The sequence below is a fragment of the Dreissena polymorpha genome, chromosome 13 (genome assembly GCF_020536995.1).
Source record: "Dreissena polymorpha isolate Duluth1 chromosome 13, UMN_Dpol_1.0, whole genome shotgun sequence".
Lineage (NCBI taxonomy): Eukaryota > Metazoa > Mollusca > Bivalvia > Myida > Dreissenidae > Dreissena > Dreissena polymorpha.
In genome coordinates this window covers 56591470-56606371 of record NC_068367.1, presented here as the reverse complement: position 1 = coordinate 56606371, position 14902 = coordinate 56591470, and the positions used below count along the sequence as shown (strand labels likewise).

General features: G+C 34.2%; 2 protein-coding genes and 1 long non-coding RNA gene across 3 annotated transcripts in view; 2 read left to right on the top strand and 1 right to left on the bottom strand.

Moving 5' to 3' along the window:
* Positions 1–14902, bottom strand: part of LOC127856227 (double-stranded RNA-specific adenosine deaminase-like) — a 120979-nt gene that overhangs the window by 13246 nt on the left and 92831 nt on the right. The window lies entirely within an intron of this gene.
* LOC127856230 (uncharacterized) lies at positions 480–6103 on the top strand. The gene is made up of 3 exons (XM_052392324.1): positions 480–861; positions 1180–2174; positions 3526–6103. Exons 1-3 carry the CDS (start codon positions 527–529, stop codon positions 3876–3878), a joined length of 1683 nt encoding a protein of 560 aa, XP_052248284.1. The 5' UTR covers positions 480–526; the 3' UTR covers positions 3879–6103.
* On the top strand, positions 8449–9977 carry LOC127856238 (uncharacterized). Its single transcript, XR_008037919.1, has 3 exons — positions 8449–8520; positions 8659–8704; positions 8751–9977. It is a non-coding gene; the product is annotated as an uncharacterized LOC127856238 (long non-coding RNA).

Genomic DNA, 14902 nt, shown 5'->3' with positions numbered 1-14902 from the left:
TTTTTCAATGTCTCTGTTAACCATCAAAATACACACCCTTACTCATTTTTGGAACAACAACATCCCTATCATTATCATCATCATCATCATCATCATCATCATCATCATCATCATCATCATCATCATCATCATCATCATCATCATCATCATCATCACTGTCATCATCACAGTCATCATCATCATCACTGTCATCATCATCACATTCATCATCATCATCATCATCATCATCATCAACAACAGCATCAGAAGCAAGACAAGAAGCATCAACAACAGTTACAACATCAGCAACATAAAAAATGTAGAGTCACCATCACTACAGTTCTCAATATCACTCCACTTTCAAAATAAACCACTTAACCACACTAACAATGAGCACTGTCACATGAAGTAAAGTACTGTAAGATCACATGTTTATAAGGAAACAATGAGGTCCAAAGTATTACATTTGTTGATAATAGCCACCAGTTGCAGAGAAGTTATTGAACGTTACCGATTTCTACTGAATATTTATACTAAAGTGATCAAGATGGCTACATTTTCTCAATCAACAGTGGATAAAGGCTCAGATTCTATTATAGACTTTTGTTGTTCGCCGTGTCTTGAGCACAAAATTCACCAGTGGGCGGAGTTTTACTGCGATAACTGTCAGAAATTTTATTGTGCAGAATGTGTCACTCTTCATGGTCAGTTATTTGGGAAACATGTGACTTATGGAAGAGGAGACACAAGTAGGTGGCCAGTGTCCAAGGAAGTGGAGGATTTCCTTCTGAAGTGTGACCTTCATGAAGACAAACATCTAGAAATGTACTGCAATGACCACAGTCAGCTGTGCTGCACTAATTGTGCTTTCCTCAATCACAGGTAACTCAGACATACCAGTATATCTGCGTTAAAAAATGATTGCTGTCATAAAAAGATCAATTAATTCAGCATTATTCAGATCTATTATTTTTAAGTTATTTTTGTGTGTGAAAAATAGAAAATTAAAGTACAATAATAACTAATATTCATGTTTTGCTTCTAAATAATAGAAATCAGTATTAAAATTACATTCCATATCTTATTACCTGAAAATAGCATTTTAAAAACAATATAAATATCATGAACAAAAGTTCATACATATTTTTGCATAATGACCATTTAAACCACGTACACATATTTAAGTTATTTTCATTTCAGACTGTGTACTAAAGTAACACTTATATCTGAGTCAGCCAGAGGACCTCCGCCAGACTTGCAGCAACTATCAAGAAAAATCCAAACTATTCTTGAAGAAGTCAAGAAACTTGAGAACAATTGGAACACCAACATGCTGACTTTGCAGACTTCATACAACAAACAATTAGATGAAATACTTGAAACACGCCAGACAATAAATAAAATTCTAGACAAGATTGAAAAAAACACCATACAAGAGCTAGATGATAAGATAAGCAGTCTGAAAGTTTCTATCAAGACTGATGTGGACAATTGTAGCAAGCTTAAAAATGAACTCACAAGACTAAGCAACTCAATACATGACATTATTGAAAAGGCCAAAGCAGAACTCACATTTATTGCAAGTAAGAAATGTTGGGAAAAAATTAAACAGTCTCAATCTTATCTGAAGGAGAACTCTATTCAGGTAGAAAGTTCACTGACATTCCAGGCGGACAGTGACGTTCAACAGTACTTGTCTATATTGTCAGGTCTGGGGAGGACTGTACTCAGTACCAAGGCATTATCAGGTGACCCAGACCAGGTATTCACTGTGCAAGAAAAGTCAGAGTATGATGTGAGCCTACCAAGTGATACAGAGAAGAGCTGCACTATCAGTGCCATCTGTGTACTCTCTGATGATCAGATTCTTGTTGCAGATCGTACTAATAAAAGAGTTAAGCTACTGAATCATCAATACCAGGTGGGGGCTCATTGTGATCTAAATGCTTCTCCAAATGACATGTGTCAAATCACATCAAGTGAAGTCGCTGTTGCTGTGGGTGCAGGGGTCCAGTTTGTCTCTGTGAAAGGTGGGCGGCTGGTTAAGGGTACCAATTTACAGTTTATACATAGATGTATTGGTATTGCTCATAATCTGCAAGACCTGTATCTCACCTCTGGCACTGCACTTTACAAGTATTCAATGAAAGGAGCCCTGTTGAATCAAGTGTATGAAGATACATCAGGAGACACAGGTAAAATTTGGTGTATATATTCCAATAACATTTGAAATTATCATATACAGTGGAACACCTCTAAACCAGACAACCCCGGGACCGACGGGAAATTCCGGTTTAGAGAGGATTCCGGTTTAGAGGGGACATTGACTATTTTACTTTTAGAAAATCAATCACATAGCCTAATGTGGAAAAAATACTTTCAGCAAATTTTAATAGTTTATTAACATATATCAGCAATATCAGTCACAACATAAATCAAACAGTGCATCCTGAAAAACAAACTATTTTATACATTTATGCATTTGTTATGTGAATTTACTTTTTTCGCACGATATCCCCGATTGTCGATTTTCCTACCCCATATTTCTCTGACAGCATCTTTAGTGTAGGTTTAGGGAACATCTCTGACTCTTTGATCAATTTGATTTTGTCTTGTAGGGACAATCCACGCGCATTCGCTTAGAAGGAGGTTCGGACATTTTAACTCTTAGTTATCTTAATTAACATTTGGAAAATCTAAATGAATATCTTAATGCAACTGCTTCAATAACTCTGCAAATCACCATTTCATATGACACTAAATTAGCAATTGTGATAAACAACACAAAATTAAATAGCATTAAGATTACATCAAAAACGAAACACACTAAAGAACTCTTTGCTCGTTATCAGTATTTTTTTCGACCACCTTTATTAATTTCACGCATCTTTAATCCGCTATTCACAACTTTTTGACACTAGGTCTAAGGTGCAATAAACCGGCCCTGAGCGGTTTAGAGAGTTACAATTACGTATGGAATGACCCAATTTTGAACCAAAGAATGACCGGTATTCGGAATTGAGGGGATTCCGGTCTTGAGGAGATATTTTACGCATGGTTTTATAGGGAAAAAAATGGGACCGGACAATTTGTCCGGTTTAGAGAGGATTCCGGTATAGAGAGGATCCAGTTTAGAGGGTTTCCACTGAAAATGATAAGAATAATAAAATTGTATTATAGTTTATCCAATTTACAGAAAAGTAAATTGTATTTTTACCTTTGCCCATTTCAAACAATTATGGTTGCAAATAACAGACCTAATAATGTTTTCATTAGTAAATGAAAACTCCTTAACAATAAAGTCCTTCCTTAGCTTAAGAATTTTCATGACTTTTCTTCACTGTATAGTATTATTTTTTCATCGGTTTATGAGACTATTTTAAATAATGACACAAGAATAATCATGTCAGCTTAATCTGACTATGTCAGTTGGTACATTTACTTACTGAGAGTATGTTATTGTACATCCTGAGGTTTGCGAAGGGTATCTTTATTAACATAATGATTGTATAAAGAATTCACTTCAATGATTTGACTCTTTTACAGTATATAAGTGTGCAGTGAGTCCTTCAGGTGACAAGATATTTGTCACCAGCCCAGGTAAAAGCAGGCTCCTCACCCTGGCCAGAGCTGGCAAAGTTCTCCACACCTTCACAGACCCAGACCTAAAATGCCCACAAGGTATTCATGTTACAGCTCAGGGACAGGTTCTGGTCTGTGGAGGGCCATCCAACACTATCCTACAGCTGGATAGTGAAGGCAAGAGGAAGCTGGCAACTCTTGCAACCAAGAGGAATGGACTTAATGAACCACTGTCAGTCTACTTCAATAGGAGCACAGCATCCATCATTGTGGGACAATTTTTTAGCAAACAAATCCTGGTGTTTGAAGTAAAATAGTTTTGTTTAACCAGTTTCAGTCGAGACATTTTGGAACATGTACCGTCAACAATAATTATTGGCCTGACCAAACTTATATTCAGTGTTACATAACATCACATAATTCACATGGATGATTTGCTGTGTTGCCAAGTAATGTCATATCTGTGAATTTGTTTAAAGAAGTAGTTCATAATGAAGTTCTTGGCAGCATAGATCAATTATTTAGTGTTATATTGCAAGGAAACAACTGTATTTCTCTGATGATTATTTTTTATTTAAATTATTATTTATATACTGTGAAACCATTATATATCGTCAGGCATTAATTTTCGTATATTTCGTCAGTCCACCGATTGACGAATTCAAGATCCTAACAAACAATTATGTCCCATATTTGAACAAATTAAGACTGAATTACCAAAGGCATGAGGCACTAAAATCCAACGTAATCCACGCATACATACTCTGTCTGTTACATAATCAAGATAAATCCGGTTTTGACACAAAAAGGGTGTAGATTACACAGTGTACTTAACTGACACGTGACATTGCTCTAAAACGCGAAAGCAGTACAGCTGTATCGACTGCGTTGACTTCGTTTAGGTAGAATTGTAATGATAAGGGCTAATTGTTAACAACTTTATTACCCATTGTGTGAAGTGTGTTTTTCAGTGTTGTTGCAGAAGATTATACAGCCCTCACACACCAGATTAGATCCGGATCAAAGACAATAAACAAAATTAAAAGATGGTGATGTATATACTTACCGTATACATTCTCCGCATTGATTACAAATAAATACAGAACATTTTGATTTGTGTTTGGTTGTTTGGGTTTAACTACAATACAGGTGTAAAAATAGCTTGTGCTTCGTTTTATGGGCTATCAAACTTTTTAATCATTGACATCTTTTGCAAGTTTTACGATACATGTTTCAAATAATTGTTACTTGTAGCAATTGAAAACATAACAGGTAAAGAGAAATTAGCAATCATGACGATTAGTTCCATCCAAAAGTAGGGAAATTGTTTTCAAAAATTAACTTTTATTTTTGCGCGATTTCCAGGAAATCCCCGGAAAGCACGTGTTTCGAATGACTGAGTATGACGCAATAAAACATTTCTTTGTATCCTATTGCATTCAATCTAATTTAAACTCACTCGTCCATTGGTTGTTACAATTAAATCTGAACTTTGCCCTATGAAACCGCTGTCCCATAATGCATTGTTAATTTTACACTTCCGAAAATTATTGTTCTTAAAGTGATCAAATATTTACAATGCAAAACTCTTGAAACTTTTATGAAAACTGACCAAACAGTTTGCTAACACTAATTCTAACCAATAATCTTCGCACCTTCTCTAATTTGCGCCGATAAAGGTAAGATTGTTATTAGTTTGGCCATTATAATAAATGAATAGGACCAATTGGCAACTGGCTTCACTGTTTCAAACCCGGGTTTCAAACACTCGTTAGCGGTTACTCGGTCCCACTAATCCGCTAATCATAATAATGATACACTAATTGGGGCAAATTACTGGTCACCTGATAACAAAAGACAAGTATATTGACATGTGACAAACAGGCCCCACCTCCTGCAAGTGAATCTCAAGTGTCCTCCCTCTTTCCCTACTACGATTTTTCGCAACCGCGATATATTTCGGACAAACAAATCTGATATTGACTTTTTTCAAAGTCAGGAATTGGCGAATTTTAAGTGCTGACGAAAACGTCGTTTTTATAAAAATGACGAAATTTCGTGCTGGCGAAAATAAATGATTTCACAGTAATCAGTGTATTGTTGTAATCTTGATCTTCATCTCCAAAAATGACTAATATGAACATACATGATTTACTTGTGGAGATTTGTTATGATCTTAAATATTGTGTTGTTATTGTTATGCAAAGTAAACAGAACTCAGCTGAGAGAGTTTTGGGACAATTTGTATTGATCAACAGTCAGAACCATTAGAATTGCACTTATAGTAAGAACAAGAGCACCGCATAACGGGTGCCACGTTCGGCTGTGAAAGCTTGTTAGAATTTTTTTTTTTATTTTTTTTTTAGAGGTCACAGTGACCTTTGACCTAGTGACCCAAAATGGGTGTGGCGTGTAGAACTCATCAAGGTGCATCTACATATGAAGTTTCAAAGTTGTAGTTGGAAGCACTTTGATTTTAGAGGCAATGTTAAGGTTTTTGTTAAAGTTTTATATTAGAGGTCACAGTGACCTTGACCTTTGACCTAGTGGCCCAAAAATGGGTGTGGCATGTAGAACTCATCAAGGTGCAACTACATATGAAGTTTCAAAGTTGTAGATGGAAGCACTTTGATTTAAGAGCCTATGTTAAAGTTTGATATTAGAGGTCACAGTGACCTTGACCTTTGACCTAATGACCCAAAAATGGGTGTGTGTGTAGAACTCATCAAGGTGCATATACATATGAAGTTTCAAAGTTGTAGGTGGAAGCACTTTGATTTTAGAGCAAATGTTAAGGTTTTAGCACAACGCCTACGGCGGACGGCGGACGAGCTGGCTATGACAATAGCTCGGGTTTCTCCGAAAACAGCCTCGCTAAAAATGAAACAACATGCAATTTAGATAAGTTTGAATGAATTGAAATCGCTTCTAGTATGTGTTCTGTTTAAAAAAAAAATATTTAGAGTCAACAGATAAGAAAGTATGTATTGTACAGTTTTCCTTTATTGTTGTATTTAGATTTTATATTTGTTGATGACCATTTTACATGTCATTACGTATGTCTCATGTGTTATCTGCATTTACCTTTCATACTATTTTGCTGAATAAATTATCTTTAACTTGTTCTAGGACAAGGGACATATGGGTAAATGTATTACATAGAAGCTGGTGATATTTTCAAATAACAAGGGACATATGGGTAAATGTATTACATAGAAGCTGGTGATATTTTCAAATAACAAGGGACATATGGGTAAATGTATTACATAGAAGCTGGTGATATTTTCAAATAACTATTTAAAGCTCGGACAAGAACTGATGCAGGCACTCATGCATGCCCATGACAGAAAGATGGACAAGTGCATTGTACCATTAGCAATAATTATCCTGCAACAAGGTAAATCATGGCCTTGTACCATAAGAAATTATGATCCTGCACCAAGGTCAATAATGCCCCTGTACCATAAGCAATTATGATTCTGCACCAAGGTCAATCATGGTGGTGTACCATAAGCAATTATGATCCTGCACCAAGGTAAATCATGGCCCTGTATCATAAGCAATAATGATCCTACACCAAGGTCAATAATGTCCCTGTACCATAAGCAATTATGATCCTAGACCATGTTCAATCATGGCCCTGTACCATAAGCAATTATGATCCTAGACCAATGTCAATCATGGTCCTGTACCATAAGCACTTATGATCCTAGACCAATGTCCATCATGGTCCTGTACCAAAGGCAATCGTGATCCTAGACCAAGGTCCATCATGGTCTTGAACCATAAGAATTTAAGATCCTAGACCAATGTCAATCATGGTTCTGTACCAAAGGCAATCATGATCCTAGACCAATGTCAATCATAGTCCTGTACCAAAGGCAATAATGATCCTAGACCAAGGTCCATCATGGTCTTGAACCATAAGCAATTATGATCCTTTACCATGGTCAATCATGGCCCTGTAACATAAGCAATTATGATCCTTAACCATGGTCAATCATGGCCCTGTACCATAAGATTATGATGCTTGACCATGATCAATCATGGTCATGTACCATAAGCAGTTTTGATCCTTAACTACGGTCAATCATGGCCCTGTACCATTAGCAATAATGATCCTAGACCAAGGTTAATCATGGCCCTGTACCATAAGCAATTATGATCCTAGACCAAGGTCAATCATGGTCCTGTACCATAAGCACTTATGATCCTAGACCAAGGTCAATCATGGCCCTGTACCATAAGCAATTATTATCCTAGACCAAGGTCAATCATGGCCCTGTACCATAAGCACTTATGATCCTAGACCAAGGTCAATCATGGTCCTGTACCATAAGCAATTATGATCCTAGACCAAGGTCAATCATGGCCCTGTACCATAAGCAGTTATTATCCTAGACCAAGGTCAATCATGGTCCTGTACCATAAGCAATTATGATCCTAGACCAAGGTCAATCATGGCCCTGTACCATAAGCAATTATGATCCTAGACCACGGTAAATCATGGTCCTGTACCATAAGTAATTATGATCCTAGACCAAGGTCAATCATGGCCCTGTACCATAAGCAATTATGATCCTAGACCACGGTCAATCATGGTCCTGTACCATAAGCAATTATGAACCTAGACCAAGGTCAATCATGGCCCTGTACCATAAGCAATTATGAGTCTAGACCATGGTCAATCACGGCCCTGTACCATAAGCAATTATGATCCTAGACCAAGGTCAATCATGGTCCTGTACCATAAGCACTTATGATCCTAGACCAAGGTCAATCATGGTCCTGTACCATAAGCACTTATGACACTAGACCAAGGTCAATCATGGCCCTGTACCATAAGCAATAATGATCCTAGACCAAGGTCAATCATGACCCTGTACCATAAGCACTTATGATCCTAGACCAAGGTCAATCATGGTCCTGTATCATAAGCAATTATGATCCTAGACCAAGGTCAATCATTGCCCTGTATCATAAGCAATTATGATCCTAGACCAAGGTCAATCATTGCCCTGTATCATAAGCAATTATGATCCTAGACCAAGGTCAATCATGGTCCTTTATCATAAGCAATTATGATCCTAGACCAAGGTCAATCATGTCCATGTACCATAAGCAATTATGATCCTAGACCAAGGTCAATCATTGCCCTGTATCATAAGCAATTATGATCCTAGACCAAGGTCAATCATGGTCCTGTACCATAAGCAATTATGATAAGCATGGTCAATACTTTTTTAAACCATGGCAATTTACACTCCTTATTTATTGCTAATGATGGAACTTAAACATGGCTGATCATAGTCTTAAAACATGGTCAATCATGATTCTGAACCATGGTCAATCATTGTCCTTAACAATGATCATTCAAGGTCCTTAACCATGGCTGATCTCTTGAAATTATTAATGTATTTATTAGATATGTAATTATGTTACAAATACATCAATTACCTAACTCAATTAATATTATTTTATAACAGTAAATCATCATAACAGGGGTTTAGCTAAGGAAGAACAGCAGGAAGCTTCCTTCTATTTCTATGCCCCAACTGTCAATGTTGGCATGTGACAATGTTCTGGTAAATACAGAAACACCTCACATATTTTTATTGGCAATTGAAAATTTAATTTAATTTAATCGACTAACATAGTTTTACTCGAAATTAACATCAAATTATTTTTCATAAAGAGCATACCTCATGGATATATGATGAATGGATGCTTGAGTATAAGTACTTATAAGGAAACAGCATCATTAGGCCACAACAAATTGATGATTTGTTCTACAGATTTTTGCTTCCCAAAAATGGAGCGAGCGAGCGAAATAAAAAGAAATTTATTTTTATTATCTTTTTTGTTAAATAACAGGCGTGCGAAAAGCGAAAAATAACAAATACATATATTGTCTATGTAAATTGATATATTTTGCCAAATAAATGCATGATATCTGCAAAATACCAGTACAAAGTCATTTAGAAGTAATAATTGAGTTTAAGTTTCAAATGTTTGTAAAAATAAATAAAAAAAAGTCTCTAATAGCTGTTCTGCTTTCTCACACCAGTTAGTGATTACTTAAGTATAAAATGGTACATGGTTTTCATTATCAAAGTTATATAAGGAGCTCAGTTTTCTGTCAATGATGGTTTAATAACATGACACAATAAACAATACAATAAATATCAAGCATAAGCAGTGATTTTTCTTCGCGTCATATTTTACAGCCTGTGCCTTTTTAATTGGGGATAATATGGGATACACCATGAAATTGGGAATATTGAATCATTATTATTATGATTATTGATAACAGTATACCAATTGTTAATAAGTGCATGTTTAACTGCTTTCTAAAATGTATATTATAAAGTGCTAGGGCATTTAACTGCTGTATGAGAAACTCAATAAACCAATTTAATTTATTTAAAAACAATTGACTTATTTTTTTGATATTTTGGCGAGACTTTTAAAAGAAAGTTACTTTTTGGGAACCAGCCTTTTTTTACAAGTTTCAATTGGACACAGCCTATAAGAGTCTGAAATTTGGGGCAAAAAAAACACTGATACGAAATATCTCGAATTTGTATTAGTTCTAAATATCATAGCAAAGATTTCAATAGTTGTTGAAAACCAGGAGTCAAATGACCCTGTGCTTGAAATTTTCAGGGGTCAAATGAATTTTTCAGGGGTTAAAATACTGAAATCTATATATTTTGTTTATATATATTAGTTGATTGCTCTACAAAAATTGTTTTGTATACCTTTAAGTATATCTTGCTTAAATAAAAACCTACTTTTTGTATAATAAACATACATTTTATTTAAGTTTCATGGTAACATTTGCATCAAAATGATGCATGGAAGATGATTTCCATGAGTCAAAAGTGACAAATTTTTACCAATCGAAGGCATACCGGAGACATTTCACATCCTGATGTAGATGCGGTTGAAATTATAAAATAACTTAAATCATCTATAATGAAATGACTCATTGCCCTGGGGAAAAAGTAATATTTCCATTTGTGTCTTTTGCCGACATGACAAGACAGACGAACGCTGCTATTTGTTTTTACCAAAAAACCAATCTAATAACGCAAAGAGTTATAACACTCTATAAAATACGTAGACTAAATAACACTAAATCATTTAATAAATAGGTGCGCAGCAATTTTTTTGCTGCAGGCGCAAAATAAAAAAATAAAAATATTTTTATTTACTTTTAAGATTTTTAGGTGCGGCGAATCCATCGAACATTTAATCAATTTGTTGTGGCCTTAAGTCACTTATAAATGTACAAAGTTTACCATCGGAAAAAAAATCAGAAAAGAGGTCACTCTGCCGTTTTGAAGGACAACCACCATGCCATATTTTGGTCTAGCTAAATGCATACATCATTCCATTTGATTTCAAATGTGCCAAATCTGTAAGCATGAATAGCACCTTCCCTTGCAAAAAGTTAACCCACTTTCATACCAAAACACACTTAAACCAACATAAAACTGTGTTTTTTCTAAGTTTTTCTGAGCGGAAGTTGGTTTTTGCTAATAAAAGCGAGTTTTATGTGAGCTAAACTGTGTTAACTGAGTTTAAAGTTGGTTTTTTAAAGTAGATGTGTGTTAAAGCGAGTTTTTTTGCTGTAAGAAGTTGGTTTTTTATGTGTCAAAAGTGAGTCTTTTTATTTATGAGTTGGTTTATGTGTGTTTAAGTGTGTCTTTTTGTTTCATAAGCGAGTCTTTTACAACAGAAGTGGGTCTTTTTATAAACAGAAGTGGGTTAAAGCGAGTTTAAGTTGGTCTTTTTATAAATAATTTGAAAGCCGCAACAAGGCTAAAAGACTCACTTTAACACACTTATCAATAAGTTGGTCTTTTGTTTATTAACATAACTCAACAATAAAACAATAATTCTTCAACTAGGTCTTTGTTTCATGTTTATAGCCATATATTATCAAGGTGAATTGTAAAGGGGCTTTTTTACAGCTTGTTTGCCATTGCACCTTTTGTACATTTATGGGCTCCCCATAATTTTAAGGAAACATTGGATAAAAATTGCTCTTTCAGAACATCACAGGTTCACAGATACTATAAAAATGTTAAAATGTTCAAACTTAGTTTGATACCTGAATATGAAATTGTTTGTCTTTCACTTTGAATCAATACACACATCACACATCTATAAAAATGTGAATACTTCCATTTAATTCATGTTCTTTGGAGAATTCAATAGACTTACAGTGTGTTTTTTTATTCATTTTTTGAGGGGGAGAGTGACACTGTTTCTATAATAAATAAAACTAGTTTCAGTGTGAAAGTGTTGATTAATATATGGAAACTTATGTGGGCTTGCAAGCATCAATTATATCTCCTCAACATAAAAACAATAACTATTTTAACTTTCTTATACTGATAATTAACCCCAATACAATTAATGCCTACCACATTGACCTTTAACATACAATTTAAAAGGCAATAAAAATAAATAATATTTATACTATTAATATTATTTGCTAACACCATTCAGCATGTTTTTTTTAAATATTCACAATTAAATATAATATGCTAAGGGTGCTGTGTATTATTCAATAAATACATATATGTTGGTGTTGAAATCAGTAGATATTTCTCAGATTTAGTAATTGGCTGACACACATAAGAGATTAGCCCCCCCCCCCCCCCCCCCAATTAAATCATAAACATTAATTCTTATCACAGTATCAGTGCTCCATCTATAGGCCTAACAAAGGGGTGTTGATAGACTTTTGATTGGCTGAGCCACCATCTATTTGAAAACAAGCGACTTTGATTGGCTGGAGACAGGAAGTTATGTTTTGAAAACAAAGGGGGTTTTCATCAACTGACTTTGAGCTTTAAGGTATAATTGAGTAACATTAAGACTTATAATTTTAGTTTAAAATGTCTTGAATAACTTTCAGCATGAAGTATTGTGTGGTGAAAACAATGTGTATGTACTACAATGTGTAAATCAACAATAAGTTTGTTGCAAAGGAGATTCAAAGTGGATGGTTAAAGCAAAGACCTAGATAACACAGATTGGAATCTCTCGTCTCCGCTATAGCGATATGCGATAATATCTATCGGCGGACGCGGGTCACGTGACATTGATTTTGGAGATGCCGGTGTACCTGTAGATTATTCCCTGTTCCAGCTGCTGGCGGCCATTTTCTTATAAAGCAAACAATTATTCTTCGTAATTAGTCGTTAATATTTGATGTCGTAGGGTATTCTGAGCATGATCTGGTTAGTTTATATTATTTTGATATTGTTATTAACAATATTAATGTGTTAATTAGTGTTTTTAGCGCTCGGTTGTCAGTTTGCAGAGCAATGAATGCCTGAAAGCGCAACGTTACGAACTTTACGTAGTGAGCAAAGTCGGTCTCCGAAAAAAGACATATTGAATATTTTGTGTGTGATTAGAAATAAGTATTTATTTTCTGCCTTGATAATTCTTTAGGTTTTGGTAGTTATTATTCTAATTAATTATTAATTTATCGGAATTTGAAAGAGAACACTGGATTCGTTCATTTTCGATAATTTTTTAAAAATTGAAAGGCCCGAAGCATTTTTCTATAAACTTCTTCATTAAGCATCACATATTGATAACGTAAGATTTTTATGCTAGGTGAGATGTTAATCTATGTATGATTTATAAAAAGTAGACGAAAATGAGGTATTTTAAAGGATTTTGCCTTTGTACAATTTGTACTATTTATACTGTTATTTCATTCAATCAAGTGGTTTGTATTTTGTTGAAACACTTTTCTATTTTATTTCTCATCCCATATATTTGAAGTAAGATTTTTATGCTAGGCAAGATGTTAATCTAAGTATAGATTTAAACAAACTACAAGAAAATATTAAATTTAAAGGCTTTGGCCTTATACAATGTTGGTACAATTTTAAGCTCTTTTCTTCTGTTGTACAATATTGCTGTCAAACGTGTTTTTGTTCTTATTGATAAACTTTTTCATTTTTCATCCCAAATCGATTAAGTCAGATTGTTATGCTTGGTGATATGTAATTCTAGGTATGATTAATAAAAAGTAGACGAAAATAAGTCATTTAAAAGGATTTTGCCTTTGTACATTTTGTACAATTTATACTGTTATTTCATTCAATAATTTTTCACACCTGTCGCCAAAGTGGTTTGTTTCTTTGTGAAAACTTTTCCATTTCTCATCCCATATCGTTGAAGTAAGATTTTTATGCTAGGCAATATGTTTATCTAAGTACAGATTTAAACAAACTACAAGAAAATATTCAATTTAAAGGATTTGGCCTTATACAATGTTGGTACAATTTTAAGCTCTTTTCTTCTGTTGTACAAGATAGCTGTCAAACGTGTTTTTGTTCTTTTTGATAAACTTTTTCATTTTTCATCCCAAATAGATTAAGTCAGATTTTTTTGCTTGGTGATATGTTAATCTTGGTATGAATTAATTAAACTGGAGGATAATGTTCATTTTAAAGGATTTTGGCCTTGTACAAAAATGGTACAATTTTAAGCTCTTTTACCCTATTATACACACATGTTGTCAAACGTGCTTTGGTTCATTGTGAAAAACTTTGTCATTATTCACCTCAAATTGAAGAAATAAGATTTTTATTCTGGGTAATATGTTTATCTTGGTATGAATAAAAGAACTAGATGAAAGTACAATGCTGTGAGATGACTATAAAAACCACAAATTGTCATTGTTAAAAGCGTAAGCAATAGCAGAGCACACGTTATTAGTTTCAATATTCCCATACTGATAGTCCTGATGTTAAACTTCTGGTACAGACCTATAGTCCCAGTTTATTTCAAATTACCGGTATTCAGTGACTTTAAAGCATCTCTCAGGCTGGCGGATGTTTTCTTTTCATTTTTTGCACTTTTCTCAGTTTTCTTATTTATTAGTTTTGTGATTGCAAAACCTCTTACAGTAAGAAATATATAGTCTTGTATTCTCGTGAACAAATTGGACACACATATATATATCTTTCTTATCAACACTAACACTATGTTTATCAGTACAAACAGAGTCATTGTCAGTATAGTCCCCTTCAAAAAGCTCATCAAGGTTTAAATCACTATCACTCCAAGCCAAAAAAATCAGGGTCTCTGTTACGCGACATGATTACACAAATGATACAGAATTTAAAAATGTAATATCCAAAATATGTACTAGTATGTCCAACTTATAAGATACACAATCGAGAATAGCCTTTTTTTAAACAGTTTTATACAGCATTTCATTGTGTTTATAACGTACTATTATAAACAAGTATATTAAAATCTAACACATTCACAACAAAGACTTACCTTAATTGGACATCAC